Source organism: Physeter macrocephalus, chromosome 14 (assembly GCF_002837175.3).
Source record: "Physeter macrocephalus isolate SW-GA chromosome 14, ASM283717v5, whole genome shotgun sequence".
In the NCBI taxonomy this organism is placed as follows: domain Eukaryota; kingdom Metazoa; phylum Chordata; class Mammalia; order Artiodactyla; family Physeteridae; genus Physeter; species Physeter macrocephalus.
This window is the reverse complement of record NC_041227.1, coordinates 72,780,631-72,802,256: the sequence shown is the minus strand read 5'-3', so window position 1 is coordinate 72,802,256 and position 21,626 is coordinate 72,780,631. Positions and strand designations below refer to the sequence as shown.

The 21,626-nt window shown below is 53.4% G+C and overlaps 1 protein-coding gene and 1 long non-coding RNA gene across 17 annotated transcripts in view; one reads left to right on the top strand and one right to left on the bottom strand.

Annotated features, from left to right (window-relative positions):
* The window catches only part of RCC1L (RCC1 like), a 58,891-nt gene that overhangs the window by 32,114 nt on the left and 5,151 nt on the right, over positions 1 to 21,626 (top strand). For 2 of the 9 annotated variants that reach the window (XM_028499274.2, XM_028499273.2), the window contains 6 exons: positions 681 to 862; positions 3,755 to 3,842; positions 4,912 to 5,085; positions 7,658 to 7,743; positions 11,229 to 11,280; positions 13,249 to 16,361. In XM_028499274.2, the coding sequence (XP_028355075.1) occupies positions 681 to 862; positions 3,755 to 3,842; positions 4,912 to 5,085; positions 7,658 to 7,743; positions 11,229 to 11,280; positions 13,249 to 13,871 (1,205 nt within the window). In that variant the 3' untranslated portion in view covers positions 13,872 to 16,361. Of the gene's footprint in view, positions 1 to 680; positions 863 to 3,754; positions 3,843 to 4,911; positions 5,086 to 7,107; positions 7,787 to 8,573; positions 8,843 to 9,943; positions 10,027 to 10,133; positions 10,939 to 11,228; positions 11,281 to 13,248; positions 16,362 to 21,626 lie in introns of those variants that run through there. The other 7 variants (XR_003682967.2, XM_007099992.4, XM_055090285.1 and 4 more) reach the window with 7 other exon arrangements.
* Positions 758 to 21,618, bottom strand: LOC102983103 (uncharacterized). Of its 8 annotated transcripts, none has more exons than XR_008619196.1 (9): positions 18,475 to 21,618; positions 16,355 to 16,824; positions 12,272 to 12,325; positions 10,945 to 12,171; positions 9,911 to 10,071; positions 8,850 to 9,750; positions 2,128 to 2,875; positions 983 to 1,036; positions 758 to 895 (listed from the first exon to the last, which is right to left on the bottom strand). It is a non-coding gene; the product is annotated as an uncharacterized lncRNA (long non-coding RNA). The 8 variants fall into 8 exon arrangements; XR_008619197.1 differs by having other exon boundaries at positions 16,397 to 16,824; XR_003682975.2 differs by lacking the exons at positions 16,355 to 16,824; positions 18,475 to 21,618 and adding an exon at positions 12,595 to 13,242.

Genomic DNA, 21,626 nt, shown 5'->3' with positions numbered 1-21,626 from the left:
ACTAAATTAACTAAAAAATACTGCCCCCCAAGTGCCAACCATCATTTGACAATACAGGGTTGCCACAAACCTTCAATTTGTAAAAAATGCAGTATCTGTGAAGTGCAGTACAACGAGGTACAGCCTGTACGTGATATACAGGGTCTGATAGGTTCATTGTGTGTTGGTGTTTCATCCTGAAAAGGTATGTAACTTGAATCAGACTTAGAAAATATCAAGGGTTTTATTTATTTATTTGTTTGTTTATTTATTGAAATTTTATTTATTTATTTATTTATTTTGGCTGTGCCGGGTCTTAGTTGCGCCACGAGGGATTTTCGTTGCTGCACGCGGGGATCTTTGTTGCTGCACGTGGGATCTTTTAGTTGTGGCATGTGGGATCTTAGTTCCCTGACCAGGGATCGAACCCCGGCCCCCTGCATTGGGAGCGCAGAGTCTTAACCACTGGAACACTAGGGAAGTCCCATCAAGGGTTTTAAAAGTAAACAATTACCATGATGGTTTTTCCTCTTCTGAGAGAACATGGAGAAGGAAGTTGTACAGCATGTAGGTGAACAGATTAGGATTTTGAGTTGATGTTTGCAAAGTGCTTAAAACTGTGTTTGACACATAGTAAGTCAATGCAAGTGTTTGTTAAAAGAATAAACAATTAAAAGTAACACAGTTTTCCATTGTTCCAGGTCTGGGTCACTACAATATCACCAGCGCACCCACCAAGCTGGCTGGAGACCTTGCCGGAGTGAACGTTGTCCAGGTGGCCACCTACGGGGACTGCTGCCTGGCTGTGTCGGTCGATGGCAGCCTCTTCGGGTGGGGGAACTCCGAGTACCTGCAGCTGGCCTCTGTCACGGACTCCACACAGGTACGACTCCGTGAGGTCCTCTGAAGCCCGGGGCTGGGGGTTTGGAGATAAGAGTGTTAAGGATGTTTAGAAGAGATCCTTCACGAAGGGGTGATGTATAGAGTGCCGTGTAGGCCTCACCTGTGCTACGGCTGCCTCTTCAAGGGGCTGGGTTCTTGGCGATCTTATTGGAGCCTGGAAAGAAAGCTTAGATGTAAAAGCCATCATTATCAATACTTCGATGAGATAGTCCTGGTTTAGAGCAGTAGTTTAGGTATGTCTTTGTGCCCTGTCTTGTTCTGAAAGGGATGTGAGGCTGTTTACGTAGGGTCCTGTGATGTCACAGTCGGCCTCTTGTTGCTGTCTAGTGTGTGTACCCCCAAATATACAGATCTGAGGTGTGCACCTTGATGAAGACACCTGTGCGACCCCTAGATCATGCAGTAGGGCACTGGCAGTCCTGCTGGTGGCCTCTCCCTGTCACACCGTCAGTACAGTACACTAGGGTTTTAAACGTTTTATTGAGGAAAATTCCAAACGTAAGCAAAAAGTAGACCTCACTGCATAATTAATCTCTGTGTATCCATCATCCATGTTCAACAATTACCAGCTAATGGCCTGTTCAAAAAAATAGGTAATTTACTGTTTTAAATTGTGTGACTTAGTGGTTTTTAGTATATTCTCAAGGTTATGCAACTGTCCCCACTAATTCCAGAACATTTTCATTCACCCTCCCCACCCTGCTCTCCAAAAAGCCCTGCATACACCTAATGGCCAATCTCGTTGCATCTGTAATTCCGTCTGCTTCTCTGTCCTGCATTATTTTGAAGCAAATCCTAGACATCATATCCATAAATCAGCATGTATCTCTAAGTGATAAGGACTTAATATCATCAAACTCTGACAGCATACAGAAGGGTTTTAAATATATATTAATAGATAGAGATATGCACAAACGGATAAAGATCAGCTAATTGGATGAAAAAATTCATTCTCTGTGGTCTGACACAGTAGCTAGAAGTGGCTGCAGATTTGGCTCTGAGCTCTCTAGTAGCCAAAACAGAGATGAAAACGTGGTCATTGAAATGATTCATTGTTTCCATAAGATAAACAGCAAATAAAATGCTTAGAAGAGGGACTGGGCTTCCGGATAGCGAGGCCTGAGATCAGTGTCTCCCACGGCCTTCCTGTGAGGGCAGATCTAGGGTCATGTCATCATTATCTGTGCTGCATGACAGAGGACCCCAGCCGTGGTGGCTTAAAACAACACACATTTATTGTCTCACCGTTTCTGTGGGTCAGGAACCTAGGGGTGGCTTAGCTGGGTCTCTGGCTCTGAGTCTCTCAAAGGCTGGTGTCACCTTGGGGTTCACCTTGGGAAGGCCCTGCCTCCGGGCCCGTTCTGGTGGCTGGCAGCAGGGTGTAGGTCCTCGTGGGCTGTTGGCCCTGGGGCCCCAGGTCCTCGCTGGCGCTTGGCCAGCTCACAGTGCTCGTCCAAGCCTTCCTCGGCTCCTTGCCATGCAGGCTTCTCCAAGTGGTGGCTCACAGCGTGGCTTCGGCCGAGTGAGCCAATGAGGGCGAGACAGTGCGTCGGTGAGATGGAAGCCAGTGCTTTGTAAGTTCATCTTGGCAGCGCTTTCTGCTCACGTTTGCTGGAATTCTGTTCTTTAGAAGCAAGTCCGTAGGCCTGACTCCCACACACAAGGGCGCAGATTATCCATGGTGTGACTAGCACAGACGGGTCATTTGTTTTGGAAGCAGCCCACCGCATCCATGATTCTTTATGTGGTCCGAGCCTCATCCTGTCCGTGACAACAGTGGTGCGTTTCCAACGGCTCTTTGCTGGAGCGTTTCTCAGCCTTTGCCGAGGGCCCTGTGCCAGAGCCCAGTTGGGTAGAGAGGCTGTGAGAGCCAGGCAGCAGACGCCAGGCCAGGCCAGCAGCCTCGCGTCATCTCGGATCAGTAAGCCCCTTTATTCCTTTGGAGTCATCTTAGGGATTGTTACCCTCCAGCTGTCTCCATTTGCAAGTGACTCTGAAAAGACTCATGGCTGTCACAGAAGCACTTAAAATCTATCTTGCAAAGTTATTCCTCAGTAGGGGTGCCAAGACCAAATCCTGCTGGACAGCTAAGTTGGCCACGCTTCGCTCTCCCAAGCCCTGAGCCTCGCATCTGTCACTCTGAGCAGAAGCGCCACTTGGCCGTCTCTAGGCGCTGCAAGTTCAGCACATCCCGGGGTGAATTCACGCTCAGCCCGACATCCTGGCCCTTCTGCCTTGTTACCCCCGTCCACTCACACTCCCCCCTAGAAATCACATCACTCTCCCACTTGGAACCCTTACTGCCTCCCTGTTGTGCTTAGAATAGAGACCAAACCCTTACCGTGATCAGCAGCACCCTGCGTGATCTGGTTTCCCTTCTGCCCACCGGCATCTTACAAGTACTCCCCCGTGTCCCCCTGCTTCAGCCACTCTGACCTTGTTTAAGCTCCTGAATGTGCCACACTCACCTTGCTCCCTTTGCACGTCCACGTCGCTGCCTTGGGATCTCCTTCTCTTCTCCCCTGGCCCGCGCACTCCTCCTCGCTCCTCCCCGCACACCAGATCGGGGTCCCTGACGCTCAGGCCGGGGACCCTGCGCTCTCCTTCACTGCATTCAGCACAGATTCACGCTCTGCTAGTTCCGGCTGATGTCCGCCCCCCCGCTGGACTACAGTCTGAGAGCGGGGCTGCTTCTCCTGCTCCCTGTCATCTCCCCAGCGCCCAGTTAGAAGCTTAGCGTGTGTACGATGTTCAGGAGATACATGGGGAGGGAATGAATGAACTGGGACTTGTCTACTCTGTACGTGAAACAGTATTTCCAGGTTCTCGCTGGTTTGTCTTCCTAACAGTGTGGACCCTTCCTTTGATTCAGGTGAACGTCCCCCGGTGCTTGCCCTTCTCAGGTGTCGGGCGGGTGAAGCAGGCTGCGAGTGGGGGGACAGGCTGTGCTGTATTAAACGGTGAGACCCTCTTGCAGGCAGTTTGTTGGGGAGCTGTGGGTGGGTTGGGTGAGGAAGGGTTGGTGTCCACTGGATTCAGGCTGTGGTTTTCAGTGTGGGGAGCACGGTTGTGGGAAGATCTAGTTAGTTTAGTTCAGTTAATAGAGGGTGAGGATGGCATTCTTTTTTTTTTTTTTTTTTTTTTGCGGTACGTGGGCCTCTCACTGCTGTGGCCTGTCCCGTTGTGGAGCACAGGCTCCGGACGCGCAGGCTCAGCGGCCATGGCTCACGGTCCCAGCCGCTCCACGGCATGTGGTATCTTACCGGACCGGGGCACGAACCCGTGTCCCCTGCATCGGCAGGCGGACTCTCAACCACTGTGCCACCAGGGAAGCCCGAGGGTGACATTCTTGACAGAAGGATAACAGCCATGATTTATAGGTCGACGAACAGCCAGCATAGAGCTGAGTAACTATCGCAAACCTCTGGAGTGGAGGGTGAACTACTGCTTCCTCTCCCTAAGCCTGGGCTGAAGCCCCCAGGCCTGCCTTCTCCAGAAAGGCCGTACCAAGAGCCACGGGCGCATAGGAGAAGAGCCTTAGGGTTCAGGTACTGGGAGCCAAGCCCCTGGGATTAAATGTCTGGCACCAGTGATGGGTAGTAAACTTTTTATGACCTGAAAATCATTACAGATTTTAGAGTCTAGCCAGAAGTTGGGTGTGTACTTGGCTTGGTCTTCTGATCCGTGTGAGACGTAGAGCTGTTAGGAAAAGCTGCCCTTCTGAGGCTCTCCTGTGTTCACGTGGGGTTGGTGGCTGATTTATGGAGTGGCCCCGTGCAGCACACTCAAGATGTAGGACATTTGTATTGTGAGATTGGTTAGCTGGCTAGACGTACTCCACAAGCAAGAATTTGAAAGAGGAGAAAAGAAACATTATTTAAAATATCAACGTGTTCTTGCCAAGCAAGAAGAGGGAAAAAAAAAAAGTCCATGTGGATATAATGCATCTTGGTGGTGTGATTTGAATTTCTAGCGAGGGAGGGCTGCATTTGGTTTGACTTCCTGACCGTTGTTTTTACTGTAATCCAGGAGAAGGACATGTTTTCGTCTGGGGCTATGGAATTCTTGGGAAAGGACCAAACCTCATGGAAACTGCCCTTCCAGAAATGATTCCACCCACTCTCTTTGGCTTGACGGAGTTCAACCCAGGAGTCCAGGTTTCCCGCATTCGCTGTGGACTCAGCCACTTCGCCGCCCTCACCAGTAAGTGACCAAGCCCGTGTGGCCCCAAGGCCTTATCGAGCTTCACCCTCTCAGGTTCAGCCCCAAACCCTGGGCTGCTCTCAGTTTCCATCCATCCAGCAGAGTGGCGCCCTTGTGTGGATAATTAGAGCAGCTAATCCAGAAGTTGTTTGGCTTGAGGTGGTCTAATGTGTGTCTCCTTTTCACCCGGGAGGTTTGTTTTCAGTTCATTTGGTTTGTGGTTAGGCTGCCGTTGCAGTGACTTTTCTCAAGCAGACGCAGTCAGTGGTGGGAGAGGGGACCCTCGAGTGGGCGGGCTGCGGGGGGAGACCTGCGGAGGTTTGGTACATCGCGGCGGGTGAAGAGGAAATGAGCGTGGGGGGCTTCCTCCCGGTCCCTGGCCAAGCCCGACCTTCATCCGAGCCAGGAGCGTGGGGCGGCAAGAGGCATATTTGTACGACCGTCCTGTGGTTTTGAGGAGGTGGATGTGCCCGGTTTCTCCGAAGTGCTGGGGGGAGTGCTCGAAGCGGGGCTGAAATGGAGGTTTTCTCAGAGGGTTGCCCAATTACAAAGCCATGACATACAGTTACTCTGCAGACCTCCCGTGTGTCTGCGCTTTTTAATTTATTTTTCTTTGTGGTACGCGGGCCTCTCGCTGTTGCGGCCTCTCCCGTTGCGGAGCACAGGCTCCGGACGCGCAGGCTCAGCGGCCATGGCTCACGGGCCCAGCCGCTCCGCGGCATGTGGGATCTTCCCGGACCGGGGCGCGAACCCGTGTCCCCTGCATCGGCAGGCGGACTCTCAACCACTGTGCCACCAGGGAAGCCCTGCCTGCGCTTCTTGATTACAGCTCTCATCCCGCCACCGTGGCTGTCAGTTCAACTTGCTCCTTGTTTGTTGACTTGAATAGTAAGACGGAACTAAATGTCATTTTGTGATTCTCAAGTAAATTCACTTTTTCCTCGCAATTTAAAGACCGTTTTGTCTCCCGGCAAGCTGTTGTTTCCTTTAGAAACATCTGGGCCGGGACAGTCAGTTTGGGTCGTCCTCGTCTGTGTTCCCTGGCCTCATGCTGACGTGAGGACTGCTCCAGACGAGCACCCCCTGTTGTGGAGTCCTCACTACCGTTCAGTCACTGCCTGTGTTTCAGGCTTTGGGGCTCGAGCGGCAGCAGCTGCAGCGTGGGCCGCTGTGGTGTTGGGGGGTGTTGTCTGTGCGCTGAGGCCCTGGGCGGCAGCGGTGGAGGGCCCCTCACACCCCTCACGCAGGGTCAGCCACCTTCATCTGCAAATGCGTCTGTGTCACATTGGCGTTTTAAAGCTATTTTGATGTAGGAGTCAGTGTGGGCGAATTCTGGAGGTAACAGCAACCTATTTCCCCAATGTTTAAGGCTTAAACTATGTGCAAAGTCATGTACTTGGAAACCCGTACGAAGCCTTTGACTAGGGTAGATTGCTTTGTCTGCTGTCGTGCCATGCGGCCATTTGGCATCACACTGAAATGAGATCCCACCTAGATTTCCTCCAAGACCCACCCTCCAAGTGCCAGTGACTGGCCTTCAGTAGAGGGAGCCTCAGATCCTGGGTTCCTCTGGTTTGCCCTGAGGTCTGCTGACGTGGTGGGGGCCAGACTGAATTGTTCTGTTAAACACAGCCTCTGAGGTGGAAGAGCAAGGACGGCAGCAAGATCAGGGGGCTCTGACAGCGCGTCACAGAAGGATCCCTTATTTAATCAGCTGGTTTGTTGCAGTCCCGGCTCCTCCACGTCTTCCCATGACCAGAGCCTTCTGCCAGAGGGGACTGGTAAATGGGGCCTCCGTGCCGAGGGTGCCCCAGGCTGGTGTGGACGCAAGTCTGCACTGAGGGCCCTGCCCAGCCTGAGGGTCCCTCCTGGAGCTGGCGTTCCCAGAGCCCCAGTCTGGATTCAGTCTCCTGCCTGCCCCTACAGCACCCTGCCTGTCCTTTTCCTTCATGGCGCTGCTTACGATTTGAAAACATGCATATGTTGGTTTAATCATTGGTTTAATTTTCGCTCTTCAACTAGCTCCAGCCCCGCGAGGACAGGAACACGTGTGTCAGTCCCCATTGCCGTCCCAGCTCCTAGCACACAGATGTGCACTCGACCCAAAGAGGCACCCAGTCACCGTGCGCCACTTGACCAAATGCTCCCGAGATGTGGAGACCCAGACAAGAACGGACAAATTGTCCCACTTCTCACGCTGTCAGGGTGTGACCAGGATTTGCGGACGCTGAGATTTCAGGATTTGTGGAGCGCAGGGTTTGGTTGGACCTACTGGGCGATGAGGGTGTGTGTGTGTAAGGGCCGCACAGAGCGGGCCGTGTGCAGGAGCCCCTGGGCCCACCTCCCATGAGAGGGACACAGCATGAACCTGGGCTGGGACATGTTTTTGGTGTGGGGATGGTACTGTATACTTGTCCCTTTAGAAGAAAGCATTAATGCCTGGGAGAAATTGAAGTTTAACTTTGATCTTTTTGTACCTGGTTCTAGAAAGCCTGTTCTCATGACCCTTCCTCCTCTTGGAGACTTGCCCTTGGCCTCAAGCCCCAACCAAGCCGTTTTTCTTTATTTGCAGACAGAGGAGAGCTGTTTGTGTGGGGCAAGAACATCCGAGGGTGCCTGGGAATCGGTCGCCTGGAAGACCAGTACTTCCCATGGAGGGTAAGGCTGGGCCGGGCGGGTGTGAGGGCGGCGTGCCCGCAGAGCAGACTCACCTGATGCAGCAGCCTGGCCAGCACCGGGTCCCCGGGCTTCCAGTCCCTGTGGTGCCTGTAAGAAGCCTCCTCGGAGGCTGGCCTCGGGCACGCGGGTGCCTCAGGGAGGAGCGAGCTGCAGGCCGGGTGCCTCGGGGCTCCGAGAGGGTTGAGATGAAGAAGTTGATGTGCCAGGAGTTGTTTACAGAGGCCCGTGGAGAGGAATGTTTTACAGCGAATTTAAAAGAACGTGGGATGTTTAATGTTCAGAATGCCTCACCACAGCCATCAGAGTGAAACACGAAGGCTTTTCTGAGGGGAGGATGCAATTACACAAAAAGGCTCATTTCAAAATTAAAGGGGAAGAGGGTTCCTTCTTAAGTTTCAGTTTACTTTAGTGTCATTTACTAAGTCAGTTCTTTAAGAAGTTCTTCAAAAAAAAGCTATTTTTTTGAATACAGAACATATAGATTTTGTACCACAGTACAAAATGTATTATGAAAAATCAGTCTACTATCTCTTGTCCCAGAGGCAGCCACTGGTTCTGGTCTCATCGTTCCCGTCCAGAGCTAGTCTCCGTGTAGAGGAGCAGGCGCCTGTGTGCACGCGCCTGCGTGTGTTCGCGTGTGTGCACGCGCCTGCGTGTTTTCTTTGAAGGTTAGGTTTTAACGTGTTTTGAAGTTGTGTAAAGCATTTTAAAAACACACATGTAAAAATGCAAAAGAAATGTGTAATTTAAAAAAAAAACGGGGGACTTCCCTGGTGACGCAGTGGTTAAGAATCTGCCTGCCAATGCAGGGGACACGGGTTCGAGCCCCGGTCCGGGAAGATCCCACATGCCGCGGAGCGGCTGGGCCCGTGAGCCATGGCCGCTGAGCCTGCGCGTCCGGAGCCCGTGCTCCGCAATGAGAAGCCTGCACAGCGCAACGAAGAGTAGCCTCCGCTCGCTGCAACTAGAGAAAGTCCGCGCATAGCAACGAAGACCCAACGCAGCCATAAAGGAAGGAAGAAAAGAAGGAAAAAGAAAAGGATTTATCGGTCAAAAACCCAGAGAAAATGTTTCAAGGCACTTACTTTGGTATTTTAGGGGCTCTTTCTCTCAGCCCTCCCCTTGGCTGCTGGCTCTCCTGGCTCCCCTGAGCTCGGCAGGCCCTGACTCCGATGCTTTCTCTAACAGAACACGTCAAAAGGGAGACTTTAAACTTTTTGGAAAAAAAATGACTGTGGCCCAGAGTTGTTCCCAGCCTGGTGCTGACCCGCTTGTTCCCTGGGGACCCCAGGCCGGGTGAGGAAAGGCATGGTGGCGGGTGGACAGTGGCCGGCAGCTCAGGGAATCCGGAGCAGTTAGAACCCTGCTCGTTCTCTTGGGAGCTTCTCGCAGCCCTCTCTTTAACACCCCCCACCCCCACCCCCGCAAGGGACTTCCTTTTGAGGGGCAGCTGGGGAAATGGCCAAGCAAGTGGGTTTTGAATGAATGACCGTTGTGACTAGGGGCTCCCCACCTGCCGTCATATCCTCCCAATTAGAGTGAAGATCAGCTGTGAAATCAGGTTTGAGAGCGTTTTCGTTGTCCAAGTGGCCAGGCCAGGCTTGGCCTCTGTGGTGGAGTGGCAGGCCTGGGGGTGGACGCCCCATTGTTCAAGCCGGACCCTTGCACTGAACGTCCCTCTGAAGTGTCGTTCCCGGCCTCCATGCCATCAGGGAAAGGGCACTCTGTCTGTTCCCATGACAGCTACTGTCATGCCACACACCACTGTCTCCCCTGTGTGTCTGTGGAGCTCCTTCGCCCCTGTGTCACCTTTCGGTCGGGGTTGGGAGGATGGCGCTGAGGTCCATGCGGCTCCGAGATGCGAGGCTGGGCTCTGGGAGAGTGGTGGTGACAGGAACCAGGTTTTCGATCAACTAGGTTGGATTCCTTAAAGGTTAGTCTCTTGTTGGGTAGTTGGACCTTTCTCCAGTCTGTTCTGTTGTCTCACTTAAAAAAAAAATTGCAGGTGATTTTTATTCCTTAAACACTATTTTCTTATTAATCTTAAGTAGGGGATATGTTACATCATTTAAAAAGTATTCCAAGAAAGAAAAAAAAGAGTAAAGCCATATCTACAGTGGTATTAACTAGTTATTCTTAGACTTACTTACAGAGCCTGGGCTTTTCTGATGATTTGTAGGCCTAGGAAGTGACATCTGAGTCACCTGATTGAAACCTCTCCTTCGGGAAGCTGTCCAGGATGTTTTCCTCCTTCACATTGATGCTCAGATCTCAGAGAGGTTCAGTGATTTCTTTAAGGTCACACACCTAGTAAGAAGCGGAGGACTTCCCTGGTGGCGCAGTGGTTAAGAATCTGCCTGCCCATGCAGGGGACGTGGGTTCGAGCCCTGGTCCGGGAAGATCGCACATGCCGCGGAGCAACTAAGCCCGTGCGCCACAACCACTGAGCCTGTGCTCTAGAGCCTGTGAGCCACAACTACTGAGCTCACATGCCACAACTTCTGAAACCCGCGCTCTGCAACAAGAGAAGCCACCACAGTGAGAAGCCTGTGCACTACAATGAAGAGTAGCCCCCGCTTGCTGCAACTAGAGAAAACCCACGTGCAGCAACGAAGACCCAACGCAGCCAAAAATAAATAAATAAATGTATTAAAAAAAAAAAAAAAGCGGAGCCAAGAATCAGACTCAGAATTTCTGACTTTAAGATGTCACCATGGTCTCCCTCCTCTGTGAGGGCCTGAGCTGGGCTCCCCTGGAGTCCCCGCGGTGGAGGGAGGGCGAGGCGGAGGTGGGGACCCTCTGCCCGATGGCAGCCCTGCGGGCCTGGGAACAGGACACCGGGGAGAGCTTTCGAGTGGCCCCACCCCCACCCAGGCCATGCCCTCACTTTTCATCGCACATGACCGCCATTCTCAGATCCCGGGGGCCGGTGCTTTGCACCGTCTCTCTTATCCTCCGAACAGCCTGGGAAGGCTGTCCTGCCCCCCAGCCTGCACCCGTGCACACTGGCTTCAGGATTCGAAGTCGCTGGCCCAGTCTCTCAGCTGCGCAGTGCGTGGGCCGCGACGTGAACTAGGTGCTCTGAGTGCAGGCTATGCTTCCCCCTCGCCGTGCGCCTCTGGTGGGGCTTGGGTTGGAGCACAAGCTGGGAACCCTCTGCCTCCTGGGCCTCTTTCTTACCTGGCTGCTTCAGGAGCCGCAGGCCCCGGCAGTTCGGACGCCCCAGGGGAGGGCGCGCCGCAGGGGCTGGGCCTCCTCGAAGGCTGGGCCTCTCCCCCCGGGGTGTGGCCTGGCTTCAGGGTGCCGGGCAGGGCGTCTCGGGTGCGGCAAGTCCGGTGGCCGGATCACAGCTGGCCCAGAGCTCTTCCTCTGCCTTCCCGTGCCCTTCACCTGGTGGGTGTGTGTCTTGGGGACCTGTCCTCGGGCAGAGAGCTGCTCCTACACCGATTCCGCTCACTTTTCAGTCACCCAGGCCAAATATGCTTCGTTTTCTGGACTGTTTGCCTTTGCAACAAGGTGAGTGTGAATTGATTTAGATTAGAAACTCCTTCTGACCCTGATGAGGCCACAAAGAAAACATGGCTGAGGGGCAGTGTTCTCTTGGACACCTCAGTTCAGAGGCTGGCTCCGAGAGGCAGCTGGCGGTGGGGCTGGGGCCCCGGGAGCCACCCGCTGCTCCCCAGGGAGGCCCCTGGGGCCAGCGCCAGCCGTGACCGTCGTCCCGGCGAGTCGGCCAAGGCGAGGCTCTGCTTTGGGTTCTGATGGTCACAGCCCTCGGGGAACAGGACAGAGGTGCCTAAGTGGGACAGCTTGGCTGAGGTCAGTGTGCAGAGTGGCCCTTTCCTGGGGCAGGTCAATAAAGGTGCTCTCGTGGCCCGGGGAGGTTGCTAGGAGCTCGCCTGGCCTGGTAACCCCAGGCAGCATGTTTTCTTCTGCTTCTGTGGCCAGCCTGGAACGCTTTCTGCAGCTCTGGGCCTTTGCGATGAGCTGAGGGCAACGCTGCATGTTTGTTCAGTGATTTCTGTAACAGGTTTTGCTGAAGGCGTTTGTTTAGGGACAGGTGAGTAGCACGACTTGGTTACTAGCATCCGTTTGCCTTGTGGCCGGGAGACCCTAATGGACTTGTCTCTGAACGGTTGACGCTGCTGCCTCTGGGCTTTTAGGGTGGGCCATCTGGACGAGGCCTTTCCCTCTGAAGCTCGGTAAACCCCGCAGGCTGTTACAGACCCCTCTCCAGCTGCCCCGCTGCGCGCTGCCGCTGGGGAGGGATGGCAGGATTCGGATCCGGTCAGAAGGGCAGCATCAGCGTCCTGGCAGGGGCCGAGGAGGAGGTGGTGCAGGTGCTGTCTTAGAAAGTGCTCCCTAAGAAGACACGACACTCACGCCAGCTTTCTGCGCCTACAATCTCTGGAAAGACAAGAAACCCGTTAAAAGTAGTTTCCGGTTCAGAGGGAAGGTGGGGAGCAGGGCATGTGATGACAGGGTGGCGTCCAAAGGTTTTTAATACCTTTTCTTCTTTTCTACTGAGTGTCATCTTATATCGTAGCCACGTGGCTCTCACCTATGCAAAGTAATAATAGTAATAATAATAACATTTATAGTAATAATACAACAAGAGGAGAAAGCAAAGTGCCCCTCTCCTGGAGAACTGGGCGGCTGTGTGCACCTGGAGAGCCCACCTGTGGGCTGAGCCCACACCTGTGCTGTGGGCAGCATGGAGTTTGGAGGGAGGGGGTCCCTCTCCACGGCCCAGCTGTGGGGCAATGAGAGTCCCCTTCCAGGCCAGCAGGCTGGAGCCTCCACACCCGCACGAGGCTGTCTGCACGTCACCTGGAGGGTTGGGCCTGCCTGTGATGAAGTGGTGGCAGTGTGGGTGGCAGTGTCGATAGGGCTGCCAGCCGGGCCTCTGGCACCTTCTGAGACGCAGCAAACACCCCTCCTCCGGGGTGCACAGGACCTGGGAGCAGCCTGCCTGGGTCTGGAGCCGACGGGTGGAGCGGGTGAAGACGCTGGGCTGGGAGGCCTCCTTCCCACAGTGGACCCTGAGGGCAGGGCAGGGCAGGGCAGGGCAGGAGGGTTTCTGGAGCTGCTCCAGGGAGCTGTCTGGTGACCCCTGGGAAGGGTCACTGAACAGCTGGCTTGAGCGCAGGTTGACCTCTGGGGAGTCACACTCACGGGGAACGGCCTCTGTGGGGTGTGCACGTCCCAGGACGGTGCATGCAGGGTCCGTGCGCGTGCCCAGAGTGGCCTCTCGGGGGGTGCTGCCCGGGTCTGGGTGGGGAGTCAGGACGGCCCTTCCCACGGTGGGTGCATCAACCCTTCCCAGCAGACCTGCCGGGTGGGTGTCAGCACCCCATTTCCAGGTGAGGGAGCCGAGGCTCAGAGCGGTTTGGTCACCTACCCAGAGCAGAGCCAGGGTCCGGCCCTTGAGCGGCCACCACCAGGCCATCTCTCCTCACGGTGTGCTGCGTCTTGCTTGTTCAGGTGACGATGCCTGGGGAGCCTGTGGATGTGGCGTGCGGTGTGGATCACATGGTGACCCTGGCCAGGTCCTTCATCTGACCCTCCTCCCCGGCCCGCTCGAGCCAGGCCTCGGCCTCAGGACCGCTTGGACCGCGCAGCAGAGGCAGCCGCTGGGGCCGTGGATGGGGCCCGAGAGGGTCGGGGCCCTCCGTGTGGTGTGCCGCGCTCCCCGGCAGCCCGGAGCGGTGTGGCTGGAGGTGCCGGGACGGGGTCCCCGCTCCTGCCGAGGGCGAGACGAGATGCCGCTGTTATCGGCCGAGCCCCCGGGGGTGTGTGGCCCCGGCAAGGCCAGGATGATCTGCTCATCTCGGCTCCTTCTGGGGAACACACGACGGCTTCTGGTGTCTCGTCTGGTCTTTGGAGAGCTTAGCCCGCTCAGCCGTCTCTGCTTGCTGCTGGGACACCAGCCGAAACCCCTTGCACTGGGGTTCTCCCTGGAAATGCCAGTGGGCGCCAGCCCAGGACCCTGTGGGCCCACAGCTCTCAACAGCCTTGTGACCATTCTTACTGCCTGGCTTAGAAGACTTGAGAAGGCCCCTCGGGAGCAAGAGCGAGGCCAGATTCTTGTGGGCCGAGGGCTCTGAACACATCCTGCGAAAGCTTGGCTGGAGTACTAGCCTTGGAGAAGGAAAATTCAGAAACAGTGACAAACATTTGCATTAGTAGTGTAACTTGTCGTTTTCTTTAAAAACGTCTTTTAAAAATCTCTTTTTTTTGGAATAAAGTCTATTTTCTGCTTTTTCGTTTTTAAGAACTGGAGAGGCCTTTTTATTTTAACCTGATCATTTAGAGATTAGCTTTCAAAACAAGGCTTTTGGTGAAGAGGCAACTAGAAACCAGTGAAAAATACTCTAGAAGACAGTCCCACTTGAAAACTGTTTGTTTTCTGACCAGAGTCTGCTCCCACCGTGCAGCTGGGAGAAAATGATGAAGTATAAAACCAACCGGGCAGTCATGTCGCAAAGCAGGCTCTCGCTCACGGTTTGCCTACATCCCCCGTCTTCTGTTCATTCACGCAGCAAACACTTCCTGTTGTACCCCATACTTGTCAGGTGCTGTTGATCCCACCGCGTCACGTGGTGGCGAACAGAATCCCTGTAAGCAGGTCTCATGACGCTTACGTTCGAGGAGGCAAAACAGACCATCAAGCAAAAGGCGAAGTGCGTTCGGTGGTTGCGTGGGCTGTGGAGGAAAAGCCGGAGGGGGACAGGCGGGGCCGGGGGCGGCGGTTTAAAGCAGAGCCGTCACCGACCCGACATCCTCGCTGCGACCTGAAGCAGTGCGAACCAGCCAGGCGCTGTGGGGGGCAGCGGCCCTGGGACCCCCCACCTGGGCTCCTACCACCTCCACTTCTCTGCGGGGGGACCAGTTCTGACGTTTATTACAGCAAAGTTTTTCCGTAAACTTGAAACAAACAGAAATTGAAAACCATCTGTCATTTTCCTTCCTGGAGCTTCTAGTTGGGCTGAGGACCACGTCACCCCAGTGCTGAATGGCGGTAATCCATCCTCAGGGAGATACACGCCTTGAAGCACATGCTGATTTGAGGAGGGTGGTGTTCCTGAAGGGCAGGCCGGGGTCCCCCTGGTGGTGTTCGGAGACCGCAGGGGATGTGGTGACGGAGGGTCTCCGTCGAAGGCGGGGATGGTTTTTAGCCTCCCCTCCCCGCCTCAAGTGGCGACCATGACTCAGATCCAGTAACTACTTCCACCTTGGACACAGCACCCAGGGTATATTAAGGGACAGCTTTGGATTTGTCTTAAAACCCAGTGTCGGGACTTTCCTGGCGGTCCAGTGGTTGAGACTTCGCCTTCCAATGCAGGGGGTGCGGGTTCGATCCCTGGTTGGGGAGCTAAGATCCCACATGCCTCGCGGCCAAGAAACCAAAACATAAAACACATGCAGCATTGTAACAGAGTCAATGAAGACTTTAAAAATGGTCCACATAAAAAAAGAAAACCTAAAAAACCCCCCAAAACCCAGTGTCTCCCAGTGGGGTCTGTGCCCTTTGTGGAGACGGGTTCCCAGCTGGAGCGCATCTGCCAGGCCCTTCCCATGGCTGTCCTCTGTGCTCGTGCCCCTTCTCAGCTTTTGTCCTGTTGTTTCCAGCCTCTCCCAGCATTTGACACAGGCCTTCTACACCACTGGCTCAGCTGCTGTGATTTCTCATTTTGTTCCTGTGAAGGGTCGGTGTTTCAGGCTCCGGGCTCCCCTCACGTTACCGAGTGCGTGGATGACACCCTGGGTGAAGCGGCCACGGGCGCCTCCGACGTGATCTCTCTTCTCGCACACACTCAGAAGCCGTCCCTTCACAGATGTTGGGGCCAGTGCAGAGCCCTGAGAAGGCATAGGGACTCCACCACCATTTTGGTGAGTGGACAGTCCCTTCCAAGGCACTTGGGTGTCTGCCTTCCGTCCCCTGAGCCCCGGGCAGACGTGCAGGCTGCCACTTCATAACGATTCTGGGGGAGGGACGGCTCTCACTGTGTGCAAAACCTGCAATCGGCTAACAGAAGACGCGGCTCACCACTCGTCAGGTCAGTGCTGACACACTCAGAATCCTGTCCTGGCCACGCTTGTCCCCTGAATAGATGGTTGCCCATAATAAGTGCCCAGACGCCCATGCGCTTGCTGTGTTCTGTGCAACAGTCGGATGCAGAGAGCCACACAGTTGAAACGGTGCTGACCTGGCCCAGCAGGTGACGGCCTGGCCGTGCGCCCGGCTAACCAGGCCCAGGGCGAAAGCTCGGGCTGCGTCCGTGAAGATCGACACTGTTCTCCTGTGTGACGCCCGGTCCCAGCACCTCCCGACCAGCAACAAGAGTGACTCAAACTGTCCCGTGGGCTATTCTTTTTTATCAGAACTCATCAGCTGCCTCGTGTGGTGTGACGTACAGACAGACCTTGGGGGCAGCACCCAGCACGGGCCCGGCCCTGTGAGACAGCCATCGTCCCAGCGCCTGCCCAGCCCAGGACTGACCCCCAGGAACTTATCCCCTCCCCCGAAAGCCCCATACCTGCCTTTCTCTCTCCCAGGATGCATTAGCAGCCACCCCCAGAGACTCACGTTGCGCCGATCGAGAAATCCCGGCCTTTCTTCCACACGAACCTTGCTATGTAACCTGGAGCAACCGCAGGCCAGATTAAGCTTGAGCTGGGACAATGTTTGGAGTCCTTCTAAGAGGTAGTTTCTCAGATTTGGGGCCACACTGAGGTGCGTGCTCAGCAGTCACATTTAGAAGGATAAATCCAGATACCGTGGTCACCTCCTCAAACCAGGAGTCCACTGTCTTGCCAGGGAGGCAAACAGGTGGGATGTAGCTGGTGGGGGCGGGGATGGCCCACGGGGCTGGAGAGCAGAGTAGCTTAGTCTTGCCATCGCTCTGGTAGCCTGGTGGCAGCACAAGTGCCAGGAGACCAGAGAGTAGAGGACATGAAGCCATGCCCATCAGAAAATGCCGTTTGACAAACGAGACCTCATCAGACTTGAAAGCTTTTGCACAGCAAAGGAAACCATCCGCAAAACAAAAAGACAGCCTACGGAATGGAAGAAGATATTTGCAAACGATGGGACTGCCGGGGTTAATAGCTAAAATATACAGACAGCTCATACAACTCAATAAAAAACAAAAAAAACAACCCAAACAAAAAATGAGAAGACCTAGATAGATGTTTCTCCAAAGAAGACATACAGATGGCCATCAGGCACATGAACAGCTGCTCAACCTCGCCAGTTATTAAAGCAATGCCAATCAAAACCACAATAAGGTATCATCTCACCCCGGTCAAAATGGCCAGCATCAAAATGTCTACAAATAATGCTGGAGAGGATGTGGAAAAACGGAAATCCTCGTACACTGTTGGCAGGAATGTAAATTGGTGCAGCCACAGTATGGAGGTTCCTTAAAAAACTAAAAGTAGGTTCTTCCCTGGTGGCGTAGTGGTTAAGAATCCGCCTGCCAATGCAGGGGACACGGGTTCGAGCCCTGGTCCAGCATCAAAATGTCTACAAATAATGCTGGAGAGGATGTGGAAAAACGGAAATCCTCGTACACTGTTGGCAGGAATGTAAATTGGTGCAGCCACAGTATGGAGGTTCCTTAAAAAACTAAAAGTAGGTTCTTCCCTGGTGGCGTAGTGGTTAAGAATCCGCCTGCCAATGCAGGGGACATGGGTTCGAGCCCTGGTCCGGGAAGATCCCACATGCTGTGGAGCAACAGCCCGTGCGCCACAACTACTAAGCCTGCGCTCTACAGCCCGCGAGCCACAACTACTGAAGCTCGTGTGCCTAGAAGCCCATGCTCTGTAACAAGAGAATCCACTACAATGAGAAGCCTGTGCACCACAACGAAAAGTAGCCCCAGCTTGCCGCAATTAGAGAAAGCCCATGCACAGCAATGAAGACGCAATGCAGCCCAACCCCCACCCCAAAAAACAAACAAAAACAAAAAAACCTAAAAGCAGAACTACCACATGATCCAGCAACTCCACTCCACTCCTGGGAAAATGTCCAGAAAAAACAAAAACGCTAATTTGAAAAGATATATGCACCCCAGTGTTCGTAGCAGCACTATTTACAATAGCCCAGACATGAAAATGACCCAAGGGTCTGTCAACAGATGATTGGTTTAAGAAGATGTGGTGTGTACACACACACACACACACACACACACACACACACACACACACACGCGCGAATATTACTGAGCCATAAAAAAGAATGAAATATTGCAGCAACACGGATGGACTTGGAGGGTATTATGCTAAGTGAAATAAGTCAGAGAACGACAAAAGCTGTATGATATCACTTATATGTAGAATCTAAAAAATAATACAAATGAAGCTATATGCAAAACAGAAACAGACTCATAGACATAGAGAACAAACTCAGGGTTACCAAAGGGGAAAGGGAGGGAGGGAGGGATAAATTAGGAGTATGGGATTAACAGATACACACTACTGAACATAAAATAGATAAGCAACAAGGATTTACTGTATAACACAGGGAACTATATTCAATATCTTACAATAACCTATAATGGAAAATAATCTGAAAAAACATACAAGTTAATCACTTCCCTGTACACCTGAAACTAACACAATATTGTAAATCAACTATACTTCAATTAGGAAAAAAGAAAAAAGAAAATGCCCCATTTGAGTCTACCCTTGGAGACAAAAACTGACCTTAAGCTGTTCCATAGCTGCAGTTGACCTTCATTCCAGTGGGGGAATGTTGAAGAAGAAACAGAGGCTGATGGGGTACATTCTCCGGGGCACCCTCCGTATGCCAGGACCTGCCAGTGCTTGGGATGCGGCAGTAGGGATGCATCATCCTAGCAGGTACACTGGGGCTGACTGCCCCTGATCAGTCTGGCCGCAGAATGGAGGAAAGCAGGATGAGGCCACCGCCCCACAGAGCAGCCGAAGGAGGCGGTGTTCTCCATGGGGACTTCGGGATTCCTTTAGGCAGATTCTACCCCTTAACCCTGGCCTTCTCAACCTCGGCTGTGTAACAGAATCATCTGGGGGTGGTTTTGTTTTGTTCCTGATAAACATTTTGTTTATTCAGTCATCAGTTGATGGATATTTGGGTTGGTTCCACTTTTGGGTTACTGTGGATAATGCCACAACATTCATGTACACGTTTTACGTTAGCCCAGAGTTTGATTTTTTGGGAACATTCCCATACAAGTTTATGGGTGAACGTTTTCAGTTTTCTTGGGTAGATACTTCGGATTGGGATTGCTGGGTCCTTCATTTAAATTTTAAGTTTTGACACCTGTATTGTGGAATCCACAACACACTGTAATACTGAGTTCCTAGACACTATCTATTTCCCGGAATACAACTCGGGCTGCTACCTACAGGCCTGTTAGGGGGTCTCTGCTCACTTCTCCTCAGCTCTCTGTACTGAGGACCCTCTCAGTGCCCGGGGCTTATTAGTGTGGGGAGATGGGCTGCGGTCCAGCTGATGGCTGCCAGGGCTTCCTGCTGGTCCAGCTCAGGTGGACAGCTCCTGGGAAACATCTCAAACGAGATGCTCCAAGACCAACTTTTGCAAGGTGAAGACCTCTGTGGTCTTCCTACTCCTTTATGCTACCCTCCACTGTGTTTATAGGAACTTTCTTTAACCATCAAGGGATGTTAGAATAACTCACATTTTCTTGGCCGTCCTTCCTGCTATGCATTCACACCTCTTGCCTTCTCTACCACATTCATTTTTTAAAAAAAAATTGAGATGTGAGTCATACACCGTAAAACCATTTTAAAATGTACAATTCAGTGGTTTTAGCCTATTATCTGTGTGGTGCAACCGTCACCACGATCTCATCCCACACTCCCTTTGGAGAGCTAGTTTTCACCATCATGAGCCCCTGCTTCCCCACCAGCTGAATAAAACCAGGGGGAGGCAAAGTGACTACAGAGTGTGCTCTTTCCTTCTGTGGCCCTGCATTCTTTTTATTACTCTTTAAAAAACTTCTATTTATTTATTTTATGCCACACCACACAGCATGTGGAATCCTAGTTCCCTGACCAGGTATCGAACCCTCACCCCCTGCATCCCTGAATTGGAAGCATGGGGTCTTTAACCACTGGACTGCCAGGGAAGTCCCCTTTTTATTACTTTTTAAGAGCGGGTTGGGGAGCTTTAAAAACTATACTGAAGCCAAGATGAGTTGAATCAGACTCTTTGGGGTAGAGTCCTGGCACAGGTAACTCTCCCCACTCTCCAGGGGAGTCTCACGTGCTGGGGTAAGAACCCTGCCAAGATGCAGCCAGAGCTGCTCCCACGAGGAATTATGCCCTGGCTGGGGGAAGGGCACATTCATGGATCGGAAGGTGGGACGCCAGCCAGTCCTCTACATCTGTGATGCCCCCCGCCATTCCTGACTGCACTGTGAAGACCCTTGAGTTGGCCAGGGTCATCTCTCCTGAGAAATGAGGCCAGGATCCTGGCTGCCCCCTTTCCTCCTCCTATTGGCCATATTCAATAACCCAGACTCACCATTCAGATGCTAAGTTTGGTCTCCTGCATGAAGTCTTCCTTCACTCCCCATGGTCTGTAGCAGACTGTGAGGCCCCCAGCTGGCCTGAGAACCCACCTTGCATTTCAGCCTCATTTCTACCAGCCCCTTCCATTTCCTCCCTCTCCCACCTTGCTTCTCCATTCCAGCTACGCTGCCCTCTAGGCCCTCTGCGCCTTTGCTGTTCCGTCTGGGTCCCCCTGCCTTACCAAGCTCGACCCTAACGTCCTGGCTTCTTGTTCCTCCAACTGCCGGACAGTGGTCATGGCCCCAGGGCACAGCATCCCCTTGTGGTGGAGCCTGGCACTGCAATCCCTGGGAGAGCCTGTTTTCACATCTTTACACCTCCTGGAGCAACTCAGGCACAGGGGCCACAGCAGCGTCATCTGGGTCTCCGGCCCCTGGCACAAGGTCTGGCACCACCCTAGAGACAGTGAACATGAGTGAGTGGTGGGAAAAGGAGGCCTTTGCTACTGCTTTGGATAATCAAGAGTGCCCACCCATGTTGTGGCTCCAGTGCGATATGTGAAGGGTTGAGGGGGTGTTCAGTCTGCAAACCCCAGAAAGGCAAGCCTTCACAGCAGCCAGAGCCTTCTTGGACTCGAGGTGGTGAGTGAGTGCTTTAGCTCCCATCTTCCCTCCCCGTCTCCAGGGCTGCTTCAGGAGAAGCAGCCCTGCTGTTCATGTGCCTGATGGCCTCACAGGATGAGGCAGGGGTGAGGGGATGGTGGGGCCCAATGTAGGCAGAGCCCTGCTCTGCTCACACCTGCCCTCCATGGAAAACATCAAAGAGGGGCGCGGTGAAGGGCGTCCAAGGTCCAGGACCTGCTGGTCTCAGGCCTCTTTCTTGCCTGGGCAGTCCCAGCATCCACCTGCCAAGGGGGCAGGAGCTCAACCCCAGAGTGCTTGTGGGAGGGACGCCGAGCACCGTGCCCTCCCTCCTGCCCCCAGGGTGTCTAATCTGGAGGCATCAGCTCCTGGGCTTCCAGCACCAAGAAACCTTTCCTGGGGGTGTGACATTCACAGCAGGGTTCCAGCCCCTGATTCTTCCCCTGCCACCACCAAGGCCCTATCCTGCTCCAGGGGTCCCCGGTCTCCCAGGCCCACCTCTGCCACAGATCTGGGGAGGAATGGTGAGTGTAGAAGCCAGTCTCCAAAGTGGTCCCAAGGTTACCTTGACCTCTTGGTTTTCACACCCTTGTGTGGTCTCCTCCAGGGTCAAATCAGAGCTGGGCTGCATGACGATAGAATATGATGGAGATGATGATACATGGATTCTGAAGCTAGAAGAAAAACTTTTTTTTTTTTTTT